A 21767-nucleotide genomic window follows, 5' to 3' on the forward strand; every position below is an offset into this window, starting at 1 on the left:
AACAGGTTTGGGCCAACACACAGACGGCACACATCTACAAGCGCAAAGCTGATCGCCGCCGCAGCGAGCATCCACAGTACCAGCCTGGTGATAGGGGGTCTAGTTGTCCACCAAGGACTTGAGACAACCACATGGCTGCAAGAAACTCACCACGAGGTACACGGGGCCATTCAAGGTCATCAAACAGATCACTGAGGTCACCTACCATCTGGAACTACCCCGACACAGTCGCATAGCTCCCTCCTTACACCTGTCACAACTCAAGCCCTTCATCACAGGACCTCTAGCCACGGAGGTGCCCTGCAAAACCCCTCCTGTACCACTGGAGATTGATGGGCAACCTGCCTACCTTATGAAGAGTATCCTTAACTCTAGGGGCAGGAGGGGTAAGCTGGAATATTTAATCGAGTTGGAGGGCTACGGGCCAGAAGAACAATACTGGGTTCTGGCGCAAGACATCCTAGACCCACAGCTCTGCAAGGACTTCCATGCAGCAGACCCTGAAATTCCAGGTACACGACCCCGGGGAGACCCAGAAAGGACTCTGCTCCCAGAGTGAGCCCTTTGGGGGGGGGGGGGGGGTTCTGTCATATCTCAGCCCAGCCACGACTCGGTTTCCCGGGAAACACCGCTAACTACAAACATGGCCGCTGAGGACTACACTTCCCACACACGCATGCGCTCACCTTCCCCGGAGTTCTAATCGCACACACCCGCATCCAATCACACACAAACTCTCACCACAGCACTTAAGAAACTTTGGATGCAAACAGACTTCGTGAAGTAAACGTTCAGTTGACTTGTTCTCTGCCGTTATCCAAGCCTTATTCTCGTGTTTTGACAAAGTGACTTTGACCAGTGTTTACGTCCCCGACCTCGATTTCTGCCTTGCCCTGTTTTGTTTGTTTGCCTGATCGCCTGACCACTGCCTGTTTCACGACCACGAACTTTGTCTATTTCCTTTGGATTATTCTGCCTGATTCTGTCACCCGCATCTGCTTCCGTCTTCAACCACGGTACGTGACAGTAATGGACAGCAACATATTGAGACAAATTTAATTTGGGTGCAGGCTTTTCTAAATAGATTATTTCATAGCTTTGTTTAGCTATTATTTGATGATAAAGAATGAACAAGCATTTAAACATTTTTGACTGGTAGTTTACTTTAAAAAAAGATTGAACTTTATCTGCATTAAATGAACATTTTTTCTTTTGACTAATGCAGAAAATGTTTGTAAAAAACTGTGGAATTAGCAGAAATAAACAATAACATTTTAGGTTTACAATAAAAACAGATGATATTTCTGATAATTAATTACAGCCACGTAAGTGTGGGAGCACTCCTAATGTGAGATTTAGTTGGGCACTGAGGTCCAAATGCGGGAGCACTTGAGTCAATGCGCCACCTGGTGGATATTCTGGGAAGCTTAACAAATGTATTTAATTCTAAGAAACTGGTCTGACTAGACCTGAGGAATGCTGCGTGGTAGGCTTCCTGATCCTTAATGAAAAAATGCACAGCTTTTTTAAGGCCACATCTGTATAGCCTTAGCAAAGTGAAGGAAACATATGGCATTTCAAAATCAAAATGCAAAAGAAAAGCCAAAGCAGACAGTACTGCAGTGCAATGTCCCTGTACTAATTGCTGCCACACACACCAACATACCCAATACCCCATCAAAACACACACCCACTCCCCCATCACAACACCCCCCCAATTCCTAGTAGTTCCACACCCTAGCAACAACGGGTTAGAAGGTGTTAGGCAGGACCCTGGTTTCAGAGTTTTCAAAATCAAATAAAAAGTTGGTTGATTGAAAGACCTTCTTATGGTGCTTAAAATGGAATTTTCAACTATACCAAAGAAGGGAACTAAAGGGGGACAACAAAACTAGCAGCTCCAAACAAACATCATTAATTTCAGCACGAATAAACTCGAACATGCCAAATGTAAATCCTCAATTCATGCCTGTACACATGCCTAAAGCCTGGTTCACACCGGGATGTTTGTTTTCAGCGCGCTAAACGGTCCGTTTTTCAAAGCGTTTTTTTGTGTTCACACCCACGTGTTAAATGCTGGCGACACACTGAATGAAAGTGCACATTCACTCACTGACAGTAGATGGTGCTTATTGACAAGCAGAAATAACCTGGTACACAAACTGTGAAGCTGCACATCTTCCCATTTTTGACAGCTGCTTGTCAATGAGAAGAAGGAAGAAAAATCATACAAAAAATATCATACAACTCCTACTATTTCTGCTATATGTTTATATGGTAGATAGAAATAGCATGAGTAGCCTATATGCTTGTGTGAGATTCAGAATTCAGCCAATATTTGCAGCCCTTCAAACAAGAGGTATCTATATATGCACACACACACCTACTATATAGAGAGTATTTTACACCTATGCCAGGTAATGTAAAATACAATAAACAATCAATCAATCAGCGGATTATCGTTGAGCAGAGGTGTGAAATATTTCAGGAAAGAGACAAAAGAAATATATTATGCCATTTAGTATATAAAACAACACTGAAAGAATGAAATAGATTACTCGCACATATTATATGTATAGTGCAGGAAATAAGTATTTTTTTTTAGTAAATATATTTTCAATGAGGTTATTCACATGAAATTTTGACCAGATATCAGTATTAACTCAAGAAATCTGCAAATATAAAGAATTCACAACAGTAAAGTCTATAAATAAAGTTATGAGTAATAAGGAAAAAGTATTGAACACGGTAAGAAAAAGCAGTTCTCTAAGGCAAGGTAAGGCAAGGAACCAGCTGAAATCTGTAAGTAATTATACCTCCAATCTGTGCAAATTAATATCAGCTGGGTTAGTAAATTGATGGTCTATAAAAAGGCTTTTCATTACCAAGGTGTCACACAAGCATCTCATGATGGGTAAAAGCAAAGAGCTCTCCCAAGAGCTTTGTGACCTTATTGTTGTAAAACATATTGATGGAATTGTATACAGACGTATTTCAAAACTTCTGAATCTTCCAGTAAGCACCATTGGGGCCATTATCCGCAAATGGAAGCAACATCACTCCGTCATCAACCAGCCACGCACACGAGCTCCTCACAAGATATCTGACCAGGGAGTCAGAAGAATAGTCAGAAGAGTAGCCCAAGAGCCAAGGACCACTCAGAAAGAGCTACAGAAACACTTGGAGGCAGCAGGTATCATCGTCACAGAGAAAACAATAGGCAATGCACTCCACTGCTCACACTCACCCCACAAGACTCCATTACTAAAGAAAAGGCATGTCGAAGCTCATTTAAGGTTTGCTACAACTCATTTGGTCAAGCCTATGAAATACTGGGAGAGTGTAGTCTGGTCAGACAAGAGCAAAACTGAACTTTTTGGCTGTCCATACTACACACCATGTTTGGAGAAGAAATGGTACTTCACATCAACCTAAAAAGACTTCATGGTGTGGGGCTGTTTTTCATCGCATGGTACTGGCAGACTTCATATAATTGAAGGAATGATGAATGGAGCCCTTTACAGGAAGATTCTTGAGAAGAATCTGCTGCCATCCACGAGGATGATGAATATGAGACATGGGTGGACCTTCCAGCAGGACAACAATCCAAAACATACAGCAAAGGAAACTCTCAATTGTTTTCAGAGAAAAAAAAAATCAAGGCATTAGAATGGCCCAGTCAATCACCTGACTTGAATCTAATTGAACAAGATTTAAAGACAATATGTTTAGAAGAATGGGCCAAAATCACACCTTAATACTGCGGCCGATTAATTTCTTCATACAGGAAGCATCTTGAAGCTGTCATTACAAACAAAGACTTCTCCACTAAGTATTAAATAAATTTCAGTTAGCGTGTTCAATACATTTTTCCTGTGTCATTCCACTTTATTACACATAACTTCATTTATGGACTTTAATGTTTGGATTTCTTTATATGTGTGGATTTCTTGAGTTAATACCAAAGTCTGGTGAAAATGTCACATGAATAGCCTCCTTGGAAATATATTTACTGAAATAAATGTTGACGTGTTCAATATGTATTTCCCCCACTGTGTGTGTGATATATATATATATATATATATATATATATATATATATATATATATACAAACACACACAAACGTAAGTAGTCTGGGTAATTCCAAGTCTTGAACTCTGTATCATCTTTCAAAGATTCCTTGTTTATGTGTGTAGCCATTTTATTTTGGGTATGTCATTTATTGACTCTCTTACAAAAATGGTGGATGCTAGTAAAGATGTTTTAATAGAACAACAACTCCTCCTTTTTTGTAGTCGGTGTGGCGTTCTTCATTACGTTGTTCATACGTAAAAGACAGCATCATCATACTGTATCAGACTCTTTTCTTTTTTTTTTTTTTAAACTCACTTTCTCTCGGCAAAATGGTTTTGTGCACGAGTGCCATCAAGATGCAGTTTTATGCAACTTCAGCAGCTCCAGGCACGTGACCAAAATCGTGAATCTCATTTGTTGGCCAGTTTTTCACACGGCACCTAAAAAAAAATTAACCCCTCGTTGTTAAAAAAGTTTTACACTTTGACGGCACGCATTAAACATGTGGGTGTGAGCACTCCTGTTGACAGCCACTGATTTAGACACGAGGTGTTAAATGGACCGTTTAACGCACTGAAAAAAAAACATCCCGGTGTGAACAGGCCTTAAGTCAAGTCAAACATGTACACTCAAGACAGCTACATTGTTTCAGACTTCAAAAGAGTGTGTGTGTGACTGTAAATTGTTACATAAAAAGGAGGTGACTGTGCTTTAATGTATTTTAATTAACAACTAGAGCATCTTTCAACATCTTACTCACTTGCTTTCTTTAACTTATTTTCACTGAATAATGACCTATGGAATTTCACTGGTTTTGGCAAGACTAAATGGTAAATGGTCTGCACTTATATAGCGCTTTTATCCAATGCACTTTACATTGTGTCTCATTCACCCATTCTCACACACACACTCACACTCACACACCAATGGTAGCAGAGCTGTCTTGCAAAGCGCCAACTTGCCATCGGGAGCAACTTGGGGTTCCGTGTCTTGCCCAAGGACACTTCGGCATGTAGAGTCATGTGGGCCGGGAATCGAACCGCCAACCCTACAATTAGTGGACAACCTGCTCTACTACCTGAGCCACAGCCACCCATATAGTAGCATACTTCAACAGTACAGTCCCTTTTACTTTTGTTCACTCTTTTCAAGTTGTAACATTTTTAAACCTGTGTCTCCTCTTTGCATTTGTAATTCAATCCAAAGTGCTGAAAATCACAGTGTAGCCTGGTGTTGCAAGTTACACCTACCGTAACAGCTCCTTGTTCTGGTCCTTACATGGTTCCACCTTCACGTTCTCTGTGCTTGGACCTTCTGTTGGTGCAGCTTCTTCAGCTTTGAGTTTGTGGGGCTCTTTACCAATACCATTGTCTTCCTCATCACTACAGATCCTGTCTTCTTCCTTCGGGCTTGTGATGTTCACTTTGGTCTTAAAAAGTCCTGCTTCTTCTGATTTCTCCTCCTAAAAGTAATTTTACAAACAAATATTTGCAAAATTCCACTTGACATATTATGCTTTTAATTCAGTGGTGTTAAACTCCGGCAACATCTGCATTTTTGTGAGCCTTTTATTCACTGTTAAACATATGGTTTTTCTATCAATTAACACAAATAGCCTGAACCTGCACAATTATAGTGTTAGAAAACTTAAAAAAAAAGTCATCATTCAATTCAATTGAGTTTTATTTGTATAGCGCTTTTAACAATGCACAGTGTCCTAAAGCAGCTTTACAGAAATATATAAGTTAAGGATATAAATTGTAAATGTATGAATTTATTCCTAATGAGCAAGCCAGAGGCGATGGTGGCAAGGAAAAAATCCTTGAGATAATATGAGGAACCTTGAGAGGAACCAGACTCAAAAGGGAACCCATCCTCATCTAAGTGACAACATAGAATGCAATTATTGCACAAATAAATTCCTTCTATAACTGTGTACTACATGGTCACATGTGTACTACATGGTCTGCAATTGTGTACCAAGGAAATTCATTACAGTTTTCACATGAAGTCTGCTTTGTTGAACTTATCCACTGTTCACTGATGAAGACTTGAGTGCAAAACTGTTCATGGCAATTACAGTCCTAAAGCTATCATAGCAATTGTAGTCCTAAGCAATCATAGCATAACTGTTATTAGACTACATCATTAGCTTTCTTCCATATTTAGAAAACAAGGGTGGATCTGGTAGATCAGTCATAAAAGTATTTTACTGCAACATTATTAACAAGGCAAAATAGGATGATGGTAGATCATGCCTGGAATGATTAAATAAAAGATTTGTGCCCCCATCGCTTCAACTACTGTCTGAATCCACCCAAAATGCTTGAGCGTCTTGCACTTTGCAATTTAATTGTACAGGGACTATCAGACACCTTTTCAAGCAAACAGACTACAGTTGTGGTTGCAGGCAATTAGGAGTAATAATTGGTCAAAGGAGCTCGGTTTTTGCAGTGCCCATTTCATCTCAGCCAAGTAGCTAACTATCATATCAGGGAAGTTGGTGTGCTAACTAAGATTTTAACAGGCTTAGCTTGCTTGTTTGCAAACATGACAAATTTATAATGCTTTAACAAACCTACATAGCTTGTCTACATCGAGAAAATTGCTAGCTAATTCTAGATAGCTACATCATATTTTTACTGAGTAATTTCCTATAATGGAGACAATTAGCTAGCTAAATTTGTTGAGCTAACAAATGAGTTAGCTCAACAAATATGGTATCTGGAATATGGTATCTGGCTGGGCAGCACCACTGCCTTCTGTCTCATGACATCCTAGATGTTGTAATTGTAAAACATTCCATCTTGAACATGCCCACAAACATCAAGAGTCTTGTCTGCCTTCAATTTCTCACTAGTATAAACACCCATAGCTTCTATTAGATATGCATATGTCCAGGCATTGCAGGCTCTCCACCACTCAGGATCATTTAGCCACTGACAGGGCACCAACCTATAAGGATCTTCTAGAGCCGCACCATTTGAAAGTGTTAGTTTAGCCAAATAGCACTCCCTGTCTTTTAGTGGTAATCCATAGTAATAAGTGGATTACAGTTTAGCTAATGTCAATCCAATTCCTAAATAAAATTCTTGATAGAATCTTCAATCAGATAAGCAAATAGTGTCAGGTTGCAAGGCTACTTAAGGCTTTTTGCAACCAGGTTGCCCACGCTTTTTTTCTGGTTACAAACACTAAAGTGTTTTGTGCTGCCACAGTAGCTGAAAGGCAGTGAGATGTGGTGTTGATACCTTGACAATATTTTTTGTGCTTAGTGATATCTCTGGATCAGATTTTGGGTCAACAGTGATTGTTCTCTCTGCTGGTCCTTCAATACTGTTATCGGTGTGAGAACTCTCCAATGCTTTAAATGGCAGGTCCATGTGGAATGTGATCCCTGTTGAGGTGCAGTAGTCCTCAAAACCATAAAGATACCTGTGGAACATGCACAAGTCTAACTCGAAAAGCAAAGAACAGTTTTTAAACTAAACGAAACAAATGACAAAACAAATGACTGTCAGTTAAATGAGACATATTAATAAAAAATTATGAAACTGAGAGACATCCAGTATAGTTGCTTTTTCATTGAATGATAACAGTTGGCTTGGACTACATACTTTCTGTAGGCGCATTTGACATTGTAACCTGCAGCGGAGTTCAACACAGGGATTCCCAGATCTTGATACACTTGTTTCCAAATAGATCCACTCTCAATCTGCCATGAAAAGAATGACAAAAGAAAGCAGAAGTAGGAAGAGAGAAGCAGAAGAGGAAGAGAGGAACAGTGGCTCAAAATGTGATACAGGAACCAGAAAACAACAAAAAAGGTGCTTGACTGGAAAAAACTCTGCATGACCGGCAAATTCAGATCATGCTTTTGTGTTTATTGTCACATATACATTACAGCACAGTGAAATTCTTTTCTTCACATACCCCAGCATGTTAGGAAGTTGGGGTCAGAGTGCAGGGTCAGCCATGATACAGTGCCCCTGGAGCAGAGAGAGTTAAGGGCCTTGCTCAAGGGCCCAACAGTGGCAGCTTGGCAGTGCTGGGGCTTGAAACCCTGACCTTCCGATCAGTAACCCAGAGCCTTAACCGCTAAGTCACCACTGCCCTCCAGTGTCCAGTTAAACTATTCACTTAAAGGAAATTTCTAAGTATATAAAATACATATAATTTAAGTTGTTTTCTATATCTTCTTTAATTCAATAATGTATGTATTTTTTAATTAATAAAGATTAAAGGAAATGACATGCTGAAGGAAAAAAGGCACTTTTAGCCTCTAATGCATATTAGCCACTGTTGTTTTATAGCAAGTCATAGCTACAGTGGTCATGTTCAAAAAATAAAATCTGATAATTCAATAATTTAATCTGCTAAAACTGACAACTATCACAGTGTACATCTTAGCTAAATAAGAATAACGCCACTGGTCATGGAAGTTTGTTTGAGGGACGGACTCTCTGTGTTCATATAGGCAGAACTTTAAGTGAAGTCTTTACTGATCTCAAGGGGACATTAGAGTGTTATATAAAGACAAGGCACAACATACACACAACTTAAAATTTGTTTTAAATTTTTAAAATTTGATTTAAAAAGATTATTGTTTTTTATATTTATTTAGTATAAGATGTAAATTATTTGAAATACATCATTCCACTGTAAGGAAAATAATCTGCAAATGGCACAGATTTCAAATTCAGCCCAAGAAGTCTCCAAGAACCATCACAGGATATGCTAATAAGTCTTACAACTGTTGGTGTCAAAATGCATGCTTCTACAATCACAAATTTGACATCCATGGGAGGCGTGCCAGGAAAAATCCTTTGCAAGACCACATTTTGCCAATGAGCATATAGGCAAAAACCAGGCCTTTTATAATAATGTGCTCTGGACAGATGAATCAAAGATAGAGTTGTTTGGCCACAGTAACAGCAGACATGTTTGGTGCAGACCAAAGACAGCATTTCAGAAGAAGCACGTCATACCAACTGTGAAGCATGGTGGTGGAAATGTTATGGTTTGGGGTTGCTTCACTGCCTCAGGGACTGGACAGCTCCTTGCATTCATTGATTCAACTATGAACTCTGCATCATAAAGAGAGCTTGAAGATAATGTGAGGCCATCTGTCCAAAAGTTGAAGCTGAACTGAAAGTGGACCTTTCAACAGGATAATGATCTTAAGCACACTAGAAAATCCACCAAGGAATGGCTCAAAAAGAAGAAATGGAGGGTTATGGAATGGCCTAGTCAAAGCTTGAATTTGAATCCAATTGAAATGTTGTGGGAAGATTTGAAACAGGCAGTACATGCAAGAAAACCCTTAAACATCTTGCAACTGAAAGAATATTGCATGGAAGAGTGGTCAAAAAGTTCAACAATTTGAACTTTCAACATAATTGCCTGGTGGACAATTATGCAAAACAAAGATATTTCTGCTAAAGGGGGAAATACTAGCTTATGAGGCCAAGGGTGTACTTACTTTTTCCACAGAAGAGTATCACATCTTATATCACAATAAATATTACAATTTTCAACTTCTTTAGGGCTTCAGTAAAGTTAAGACTGAAAATATGGTAAAGTGATCTTCCATTATTGTGAACAGTAACAAATTAAGAAATTGAGCATATAGTCATCCACCTAAAGTTAACTGAAAAGCCTGAAAAAGACCCAAAAAGTAGATCCATTATATGTGGAAAAGCAGAAGGGGATCACACATGTATAGAAGTAAATTGTCCGTGTATAACGACAGCTTAATCTCTGTATGCCCACATGCTATACCTTTCATATCAAAATGTTTGTGAATATAAATGGCAAGGGGTTCTAAAACCAGATCAAATAACAATGGGTTTAAGCAGCAGCCCTGCTTTAAATGCCCTGTTTTTTTTTTCACATTTTTCCCCTTTTGACGTGGTGCTCCATTCCGCTCACATTTCAGCTCATGAAAGTAACATTTACCCCAGTATCCTTATAAGTATTAGTACCAGTGACTATCATGTGACATATTCAAGAGCTTATAAAGCACAGGGTCATTAATAGTCATAACAAAAAATAAACATTGTCTGGTGCAAGAAAGAACTTGAAAGAAGTCCCGAGCTTCCCAATGCTACCTCCCAAAATGAAGCAGCAAACATTCCCCATCCTCTCAGAGACAGCAAGAGTGCAAGATGAAATAGCTAACTTAGCTTACCTTGACAGAGAAAAAAGAAAAATAAACACATGTAATGAAATAACAGCTATTCTCCACAGTGTGAAGAACCTACCAGTATATTCCGTACAAATAGAAGAAGGTTAACAAATTATTCTAAAATTAGTCCACATTTGTTTCTGCCAATCAGCAGTGTCTAGATGATTGTTTGTGTGATTAGTATGTGACAGATGCTCATTGCCAAGCTAATTAAACAGCTGATTGGATATTTGTCTGTACTGTCAACTCAGGATGGTAGTTACGACCATTGACTCAAATAAACAAGTTGCAGGCAATCGATAAGGTTAGCGTCAGCAAAGAATAAATTGTATATAAACTTTTTTTGTTAGAGTAATTCTTGTGGCTGATAACAATAACAACAGAAGATAGAGAAAATATATACTGTAACTAATGTAGCCTATTTTACAGCTAAAGAAATTGCTAAATGTTCTGAATTAAGTTATGTTAAACAGCGAAGCTAGTTATTTGACATTATATAAAGATACCTCAACTGAACTAACATTAGTATCTAATGTGGCTTGGTAGCTAAACAAATTTAGACTGTGTTCACACGTAGCGTCTTTTTATGATGAAATCCGCTGGTTGGAGTGTTTTTTCATCTAAAAAACAACAACAACAACAGCAACAGCAAAAAACGGTTCCAAAATGCAGTTGAGTGTGTTCCAATGGAAGCTCAGGGCATATATGAAAAATGGTCTACTCCATACAGTTATTATATAAAAGTGCTGACCATTTCAAAAAAGGCATTGGACTACAAAGATTCATAAGAGGATTATACAGGGCCATCAAAGCTAGGAAAGTGAAGGGTTTATTTGCAGTAGAAATAAATCAAGAAATTCTTTGTCTGTCTCATTTATGTCCTTTGGTTGCATTTTCAAAATAATTACATATGTATTTCAACATGTTTATTCTTCCTATGTATCCAAGTTAAGGTAAACCACATATATTTTCATTAAATCTTAAACATGATATTTGATTTACAAGTATGATAACATGATATTCTTTCACAAATATGGCAAGGATAATGGTCAAAAACATTGTGAAAAATTTTGAAAATATTTTTACATTTCCTTTGAATAATTTCACCACCCCTTTCTTTTTGCACTAGACGGCCTGCACTTGGGCTGAATTTGCTGGGCTGGCCAGTCCTGGACAAATTGACAGTAATTTGAAAGCTGCTCCACTTGTAATTTTTTTTCTTTATAGTGGAATGATGTATTTCAAATAATTTGGAGATCTTTTTAAATCCCTTGCCAGATGTATAGGCACCCACAACCCTTTTCTGATGACACCATACACCTCAATAGCAAAGGGAACACCAGACACTAGATATGAGAGGGGCATAAATAAGACAGGTTCCAACTTCACTCCCTAAGCAGTTTCTAATCACTGGCACCCAATCTTGAACACCTGAGTCTAATTTTTATGGATATGAAGGTGTGATAAATGTAGGGGCATACTTACTTTTTCCATGTAACTAATCTATTTTTTGTTCATTTAAATTGTGAAAATTATTACAAAATGTCAATTTTATGTCATTTGATAGAGTGTATCCATGTGGTGTACTTATTTTTTCACATGAATGTATGTATATATACACACACACATACATACAGTTATGTGAAAAAAAATGAAACCATGAAACTTGTTGGCTTTTTTGATATATTTAGACAAACAAACATTTCATCCTCTTTTATCCTAGGTATGTGTCCATGGTTACCAAGGGTCCTTTGGAGTCTCCAAAAGGTGATTTTGGTAAAATGCATGGACATACCCTTAGAAAAACAGGTGTTGCACTCATTTATAATGATAATCTAGGCGTGAGACAAAAACGTAGTCATGAATTCAACTATTTTGAAGTTCTTTACACTAGTATAATATATGTAGCCACAAAAAATAAATCTACAGAGTCGATTCTGCTAATTATTATTTACAGACCCTCAGGGCCATTTTCTGAATTCCTTGGTGAATTTGTAGATTTCATCTCAAACTAGGTTGTTTCTTTAGACAAAGAATTAATTATTGTCATAATGGTGGTCACATTTTTGACTTTATACTAACATACGGATTAAATATAGAAAATATAGTCACATTTCCGCAGTCTGAATCTATCTCAGATCTCGTTGAAATTGTGTATTGATATTAATATATGCATCCTGCCACACTACCGCGTCAAACGTACATTCACATCAGCAACTGCAGTTTTATTAATAACCTCCCATATCAACTATGATTGGATCACCATCTGATCCCAAAGAAATTGATCAGGCGACTGAATGCTTAGAGTCAACATTCCACTACACACTAGATAAGGTAGCTCCACTACCTTAAAAAAACAAATAGTGAGAAAAGCTAGCACCCTGGTATAACGATCACACATGCACCTTAAAACAGACCACTCGAAAATTAGAACATAAATGGCATCAAATCAAATTGGTAGTATTTCAAACAGCATGGAAGGAGAGCTTCCTGATCTATAGAAAATCTCTTAGTGCTGCTAGATCAGTCTTATATCTAATTGAAAAAAATAATCCTAGATTCTTATTTAACCTGTTAAAAGTCTGGTTGTTAAGTATAAATCTATGTTATGTACACAGCTTCTCTGTGTACATAGGTAATCATGCCATACATCTTTGGAAAGGCAAGAGTCTTGTGATTCGATTATATAAATCATTTCAAGATACAAGCACAACAGAAGCTACAATCAACTTCTCTGTTAGACCACCAACATACAACCAACCACTTACAAAACTGAGGTCTTGTTACGTTGGATCATTTGGACCTTTGCCAATCATGTAAAAAATATTTAGTCCAAAACACATTATTACATCAAGAAATACCCATGAATTGTGTCATTTCAAATTACTGGCAGATGTGCCTAATCTTTCACATATTCTCCGCTATAACTTCGGTTTGCTTGTGAATATTCCTTATCTCTTGACTTCAAAATGGCCGCTGGACTCTGACCATTCGATTGCCACCTAATTTGAACCAATAGGAGCTTCCATGTCCTTTCCATAGCCTTCAACAGACAATGAGAGTCTGTGCTGAAGGGAAGTGCCTTCCCATTTTCCTTCATGAAAAGCTCAATCCTATTGCAACCAACAGTGTGGTTGACTGGCACAGCATGCAGCCAATGAAATTCTGAAAAAAATGATATCCTGCTTTAGGGGTGAGTTTCAACACTTAAATTTAAAAGTCAGTGTGAAAAGCTGCATAACCAGTGGCAAGTTTTTTGGCTTTCTGCTCATAAAAGCGCACAAAGGGTGAAAAGTGTAGTTTTGTGACTATGACTGACTTTTGGAAGGTGAATTATGGTGAAATGGATGAGGAAAACAACATACCAACATTTATTATAAAAACTGTACATATAATACAATATAATAAAAACTGTATATTCAGACAAATAATCTTTAGTTTAAATTATGAATATACATTTTGTAGATTGGTGGATATGGTATATGATAGTTCTTAGTGTCACCTTTCATTAGTGCCCAAAATTATGAGAAAAAACAAGAGTAGTAGGCTGTTGAGGTGATTTTGGTAAAACGCATGGGCATACAATTAGAAAAACATGTGTAAAATATTAATTTTCTTTCGTATTATTATTGTATGTGTTACTGTTTCTTTTCCAGCCTTTCTTTTCCAGCCTTTTGTTGCCCCGTCCCAACTTTTTTTGAGATGTATTGCGGTCATCAAATTCAAAATTACCTTATTTTTTCCTTAAAATGGTACATTTCCTCAGTTTAAATAGATTAGGACTTTTATCTTTGGTCTAAAGTAAATAGGGGAGGCCTGTAACATTTATTCTTTTGTAATATCTGAGCTAAGGCCTGTCTCTAGTTGGAATGATGCTTCAGACTGAAAACCAGTAACCAAGTACTCACACTGTCAAATCCTCCAAGTTTGTGCACCAGCCTGTAGAGTTTAAAGAGGTTCAGGTTTCTGTAGCCAAGCACTGGTCTTTTGTTGATGGGTGTGCCTTGACAAAGAATGGGATAGAGACTATTAGTAAACTGTGTAAAACATGATTGAGTATACAATTAAACCATCCAGAAATGCAGACCTTCTAAGACAATATAAAACAGACCAAGTCCTCCAAATTTTACACTGAAAAGCTTTCTTTTACTTCGTTAAAAAAAAAAGAAGCTTTATTATCTTTTTTAGTGTATCATTTAAGGCAACAGCTGGCTCTGCCTTGAGCTATCACAAGAGGGAGGCACAGAGCAGTCAGAAAAATTGATAAACCAGCTTCTGTCACCAGAAGGATTATCTTCATTATAATCAGTGGCAATTAGCTCCACCTGTGTCTGGATCTATTTAAGGAGAGATCACAACTCACTCGGTGCTCAGTCTTATGGGAATCTTGCCATAGTGGTCAATTCTCAGAACAGACTGAAACAGCCAATTATTATAATTTTTTTTGGCTGTACAGTAAAGATATATTGGTTTGAGATCAAAAGATAAATATGAGAATATAGATAAAAATTTCAGATTTAATTTTCTGATATTTACATCTAATGTGTTAACTTTTTGTAGTTTGCAATAACTACATCAAGTGGGCAACCCAATGACATTGCCAAACTGCTGCATTCTGCATTTGGGATGCTTTTCCAGAGTTCTTGTTTGTTTTGGGAGGTTTCTCACTTCAGTGTCTGCTTCAGGAGATGAAATGCATGCTCAACTGGGTTATGGTCTGGTGATTGACTTAGGCAGTCTAAAACCTTCTAATTTTCCCCCGATGAAATCCTTTGTTGTGTTGACATGATGATGTTCCCCCCAATTAATTTGGATGCATTTCTCCATAAATTTGCAGACAGAATGTTTCCATAGACTTTGTGGCTACCATCATGAGTTACACATCATTAAGAAAAATTTGAGTCCATTCCAGAAGCAGCCATGCAAGACCAAGCCATGATGCTACCTCCACCATGCTTGACTGATGAGCATCTATTTTTTTGATCATGACCAGATTCATTCATTCTCCACAATTTGGCCTTTCCATCACTTTGGTAGAGGTTAATCTTTGTACATCATCAGTAACGATTAGCGATCTTGTTGCACCTGTCAAGGGGTGGGATATATTAGGCAGCCAGTGAACAGTCAGTTCTTGAAGTTGATGTGTTAGAAGCAGAAAATATGAGCAAGCGTAAGGATCTGAGCATCTTTGACAAGGGCGAAATTATGATGGTTAGATGATGGGGGCGCACAGTGGCTTAGTGGATAGCACGTTCGCCTCACACCTCCAGGGTCGGGGGTTATATTCCCACTGTGGCTCTGTGTGTGCGGAGTTTGCATGTTCTCCCCGTGCTGCGGGGGTTTCCTCCCGGTACTCCGGTTTCCTCCCCCAGTCCAAAGACATGCATGGCAGGCTGATTGGCATGTCTAAAGTGTCCGTAGTGTATGAATGGGTGTGTGAGTGTGTATGTGATTGTGTGCCCTGCAATGGCTTGGCACCCTGTCCAGGGTGTACCCTGCCTTGTGCCCGATGCTCCCTGGGATAGGCTCCAGGTTCCCCGTGACCCTGAAAAGGATAAGCGGTATAGAAAATGGATGGTTGGACGGATAGATGACAGGGTCAGAGCATATCCAAAATGGCAAGTCTTGTGGGGTTTTCATGGTATACAGTGGTAAGTGTCTACCAAAAGTGGTCCAAGGATGGACAACTGGTAAACTGGCAACAGGGTCATGGGTGCCCAAGGCTCACTGATGCGTGTGGAGAGCGAAGGCTAGCCCATCTGGTACAATACCACAAAAGAGCTACTGTAGCACAAATTACTGAAAAAGTTCATGCTGGCTATGATAAAAAGGTGTCAGAATAAACAGAGCATTGTAGCTTGCTACGTATGGGGCTGCGTAGCCGCAGACTGGTCAGAGTCTCCATGCTGACCCTTGTCCACCGCTGCTAGTGCCTACAATGGACACGTGAGATTCAGAACTGGAGCATGGAGCAGTGGAAGAAAGTGGTCTGGTCTGATGAATCATGTTTTCTTCTTGTTCTGGAATGGTTTGAGGAACATGACAAAGAGATCAATGTGTTGACTTGGCTTCCAAATTCCACAGATCTTAATCCGACCAAGCATCTGTGGGATGTGCTGGACAAACAAGTCCAATCCATGTTGCCCCCCTTCACAACTTACAGGACTTGAAGGATTTGCTGCTAACACCTTGGTGCCAGATACCACAGCACACATTCAGAAAGACATTGACAGGTCAGAGCTGTTTTGGCGGCACAAGAGAGATGCCAGGACCTAAGGATTCCCAGCAGAACATTGCCCATGGCATCACACTGCCTCTGCTGACTTGCCTTCTTCTCATAGTGCATCCTGGTGCCATCTTCCCCCAGGTAAGTGATGCACACGCACCCGGCCGTACACATGATGTAAAAGAAGAGTGATTCATCAGACCAGATCTTCTTCAATTGGTGCATGGTCCAGCTCTGATGATCACCTGCCCATTGTACACTTTTGGTGGTGGACAGGGGTTAGCATAGGCCCAATTGATTAGCCATCACATTTTGGCCCTTGTCAAAGTCACTCAGATTCTTATGCTTGCCTATTTTTCCTTTTATTTATCAACTTCGAGAACTGACTGTTCACTTGCTGTAGACTATATATTCTATACAAGATAATCAATGTTATTCACTTCATTTCACCTGTTAGTGAAGTGTAATGTTATGGCTGATTGGTGTATATACAGTTCCCTCCAAAAGTATTGGAACAGCAAGACCAATTCTATTGTTTTTGCTGTACATTGAAGACATTTGGGTTTGAGATCAGATGATAAACATGAGATGATAAATCAGAATTTCAGCTTTCATATTTACATCTAGAAGTGTTAAACAACTTGGAACGTGGCACATTTGGTGGCAGACCAATTGGGTATTTTTAGGTGAGCAAAAGTATAGGAACAGAGAGCCCTGAAGTCAGTTAATTAGGGTTCAGTGCTTTTTTGGTCATTGTCTTGCTGCATGATGAAGTTCCTCACGATTAGACTGGATGCATTTCTCTGTGAATTGGAATATTGTTTCTGTCGAATTCTGAATTAATTCTGCTGCTACTATCATGAGTTACATCATCAATATAGACTAGTGTGCCCATTCCAGAAGCAGCCATGTAAGCCCAAGCCATGACACTACCTTCACCATGCTTGACTGATGAGCTTCTATATTTTTAATCACGAGCAGAGCCATTCATTCTATACACTTTTCTCTACTTTTGTTGCTCATCTCTGTATTTCTTTGCAAATTCTGATCTGTCTTTCTGATTCTTACTCCTCATGAGTGGTTTCCATTGTGTGGTATGGTCTCTATATTTCTGCACTTGAAGTCTTCTTCAAATGGTGTATTGTAATACCTTCACTCCTGCCCTGTGAAGGTTGTTGATGTCACTAACTGTTGTTTTTGGGTTTTCTTCACAGCTCTCACAATGTTTGTCATCAATTACTGTTGTTTTCCTTGGTCAACCTGTTCCATGTGTGGTTCTATGCCAGTGGTTTCTTTCTTTTTCATGACTTTCCAAATTGTTGTATTTGCTATGCCCAATGCTTGTGCAATGGCTCTGACAAATTTTTCTTCTTTACCCTGCTTCAAAATGTCTTGCTTTTCTCCCATAGACAGCTCTCTGGTCTTCATGTTGGTTTATCCTTTTTAACAACAAATGCAGTCTTCACATGTAAAACTTGGGCTCAAACCAAGTGTGGACATTCAGAGCAATTAATTCTTTAAACAATCAATTTAACAGGGCACACCTGGGCAGAAAGAAACACCTATCAGTCACTTGTTCCAATATTTTTGATCATTAAAAATGGGTGCGTTCAAACAAGGTGTCATGTTCTATGTTGTTTAACACATCTAGATGTAAATATGAGGAAATGATAGCTGAAGTTCTGATCTATCATCTCATATTCATCTATCTGGCAGAGAAGGAGGTGTCACAGTTATTTATAACGATAATCTAGGTGTCACACAAAACCCTAGTCATAAATTCAACACGTTTGAAGTTCATACTTCATACTTACATAACATATGTAGCCACAATAAATACATCCACCCAGTCGATTCTGCTAATTATTATTTACAGACCCCCAGGGCCATATTCTGAAATCCTTTGTGAATTTGCAGATTTCATCTTTAACCTAGTTGTTTCATTAGACAAAGCATTAAATGATTTAGACTTTAATATTAATTTTGATAACCCAGAACAGAGGTTGTGTCCATTCATCCATTCTAGATTCAGTAGGGGACATAATAGGACCCACTCATAATGGTGGTCCCACTCTTGATATACTACTAACATTCAGATTAAATATAGAAAATATAGTCATATTTCCAAGTCTTAAGCTATCTCAGATCATTATTTCATTTAAATTGAGTCTTAATATATATGTATTTATATTGCGTCATAATATATGCACCTCACCATGCTACCATGTCAAACGTACACATCATTCACATCAGCTACTGCACAGTTTTATCAACAATGATTGGATCACCGTCTGATTCCACAGAACTTGATCACGCTACTCAATGCTTAGAGTCAATGTTCCGTTACATGCTAGATAATGTAGCTCCACTTTAAAGAAAAATAGGAAAAACTAGCACCACTTGAAAATCAGAATGTAAATGCTGTCAAACTAAATTGGTAGTATTTCAAACAGTACAGTATTAAATAAGAAGCTAGGATTATTTTTTGTTATTTTCTATTAGGATAGAGATATACCTTGACCTAGCAGCACTAAGAGATTTTCTATAGTTCAGGAGGCTCTCCTTCCATGCTTCCATAGAAGATAACAAAAATAATCCTAGCTTCTTATTTAATACTGTAGCAATAAGACCACCACAGAAACATGCACACCATCAATAGGTAGCAGCAATGATTTCATGAATTATGGCAAAATTGAAAATATCAGGAAAAAAATTCAGACCACATTTTAAAACAGACAATTTTAACACTAACCCTGTAGATAATAATATAACCATATCAGATGACTGATTAGAATGTTTCACTAATTTCACAAAAGCAACTTGTGTACAAGATCCCTGTTTCTTCAAACAGATCATTCCAGAAGCAGTTGAGCCTCTTCCAAAATGATAAATTCTTACCTTAGCACTGGATATATACCTAAATATTTTAAACTAGTAGTTATCAAACCCCTGAATAAAAAAAACTGACCTTCACCCCTGTCGATTGTACTACAGGCCAATATCAAAACTTCACTTTATTTCCAAGATCCTAGAAAAGGTTGTAGCAAAGCAGTCATGCTCATACCTACATAGGAATAACATTCATGAAATGTAAGATTAAGGCCTTATCATAGCACAGAGACAGCGCTGGTTAAAGTGGTAAATGACCTACTACCGGCCTCTGATCAGGGTTGTGTCTCCTTGCTTGTGTTGCTTGACCTTAGTGCAACTTTTAATACCATTGATCATACTATTCTCCTTGATAGTTAATAAAGGGGTGCTGGAATTAAGGCAACAGCCCTCTCCTGACTCAGGTCTTATTTGTCTGATCATTATCAGTTTGTAGATGTAAAATATGACTTATCTGAGAATACTAAGGTAAAGTTTAGTGTTTCACAAGGTTCTGTTTTAGGCCCATTGTTTTTTTACTTTATATATGCAACCACTGGGTGAAATTATTTGTAAACATGGTTTTACCTTCCACTGTTATGCTGATTACACACAGTTGTACACACAGAAAAGCCAGATGACAGACACCAGCTTAATAAAGTTGAGCAATGTGTAAAGGACATTAGACACTGGATGCTTATTAACTTCCTTCTACTTAATTCTGACAAGACAGAAGTACTTGTACTAGGACCACATGCAGCTAGAAGTAAGCTTTCTGAATACATAGCATCTCTGTATGGCCTTTCTGTTTCATCATGTGTAGCAGTAAAAGACCTTGTTGTAATTATTGACTCCAGTCTTTCATTTGAAGCTCATGTAGATAATATTACTAGGATAGCCTTCTTTCATCTCAGAAATATTACTAAGTTAAGACATATGTCACTACACAATGCAGAAAAACTAGTTCATGCTTTTGTTACCTCTAGGTTGGAACATTTTAATGCCTTACTGTCTAGATGTTGGAGTAGGAGCATAAACAAGCTCCAGTTAGTCCAGAATGCAGCAGCAAGAGACCCTATTAGAACCTGAAGATATGACCACATCACCCCTATCTTATCCACACTGAATTGGCTCCCAACCAAATTTCAATATTATAAAATACTACTCATGACCTATAATGGTCAGTGAATTACCTATAATGGTCACTGAATGGTCTCACGATGCAATACCTGAGTTTTTAAACTTTTGATGTTTTATGATCAGCTACGCCTCCTCACATCAAAAGGTGCAGGCTATTTGTTGGTACATCGAATTGTGAAGGCTACAGCGGGGGGCAAAACTTTCTCTTAAAAAGCCCCACAGTTACTGAACAGCCTTCCAATTAGTGTTCGGGACTCTGACACAATCTCAGTGTTGAAAACATTTGTTTGGTCAAACCTTATTTCTATACTGGGGCCATAGGAAGTTTACTAACTTAGTGCATCTCAGTGTGGTACAGAAACTGCTCAATCCAGGAACACAAAGCCATGCAGAGAGTGGTTCGCTTAGCCTGGTGCATCTTCGGGTCTGCTCGCCCATCTCTGCACACCTCCTCTACCAGGCGATGCAGTACAAGAGCTGCCAAAATCATCAGGTACTCCAACCACCCCGGTAACCGTCTGTTCAGCCTACTGCAATCAGGCAAGTGCTTCAGTAGTCTGATGGCTAAAACTGAGAGGCTTGGGAGAGCTTTTTCCCTCAGGCCATCAGACTGCTCAACACAGACATGTCCACCATACAGATCTCTTAGGGCTCCATAAGGACTTTACTGTCACCCTGCACTCCACTGACACGCTGCACTTTGCATTATTACTACATGTAATAATATACTGCATATTTTGTACTGCCATTTTTTGCACAATCCCTGCTTATTTTTTATATCTCTTTTTGCACATTCCTGTACATATTTCTTATCTTATTTCTTATATATGTATACATATATATGTGTGTGTGTGTGTGTGTGTGTGTGTGTGTGTGTGTGTATTTGTGCATAAATAATACATAATTGTGACAATATTCATTGTCACCCAGATGAGGATGGGATCCCTTTGGAGTCTGGTTCCTCTCTTGATTTCTTCCTCATATTCTCATTGAGTTTTTCCTTGCCACTGTTGACTTTGGCTTGCTCATTAGGGATAAACTTATAAATTTAAAATGTATATCTCTTGCATTTATATATTTCTGCTTGAAGTGACAATGTCCATTGTTAAAAGCACTATACAAATAAAATTTAACTGAATTCAATTTTGATTTCAAACCCAAATGTCTTGAATGTATAGCAACAACAACAGAATTGGCTTTGCTGTTCCAATACTTTGAGAGGGGACTGTATATTCACTAAATTCTGTTTAAAAAAAAAAAAAAATTTAAAA

The 21767-nt window shown here is 38.4% G+C and overlaps 1 protein-coding gene across 4 annotated transcripts in view; it reads right to left on the bottom strand.

The window, feature by feature from the left end:
* arid4b (AT-rich interaction domain 4B) overlaps positions 1–21767 on the bottom strand; it is a 165957-nt gene that overhangs the window by 46056 nt on the left and 98134 nt on the right. For all 4 annotated transcript variants that reach the window (XM_053620694.1, XM_053620693.1, XM_053620692.1 and 1 more), the window contains 4 exons: positions 14171–14265; positions 7693–7790; positions 7327–7510; positions 5326–5537 (listed from right to left, as the gene is read on the bottom strand). In XM_053620694.1, coding sequence (XP_053476669.1) covers positions 5326–5537; positions 7327–7510; positions 7693–7790; positions 14171–14265 — 589 coding nt within the window. The remainder of the gene's footprint in view (positions 1–5325; positions 5538–7326; positions 7511–7692; positions 7791–14170; positions 14266–21767) is intronic.

The sequence above is a fragment of the Ictalurus furcatus genome, chromosome 3 (genome assembly GCF_023375685.1).
Source record: "Ictalurus furcatus strain D&B chromosome 3, Billie_1.0, whole genome shotgun sequence".
Classification (NCBI taxonomy): domain Eukaryota; kingdom Metazoa; phylum Chordata; class Actinopteri; order Siluriformes; family Ictaluridae; genus Ictalurus; species Ictalurus furcatus.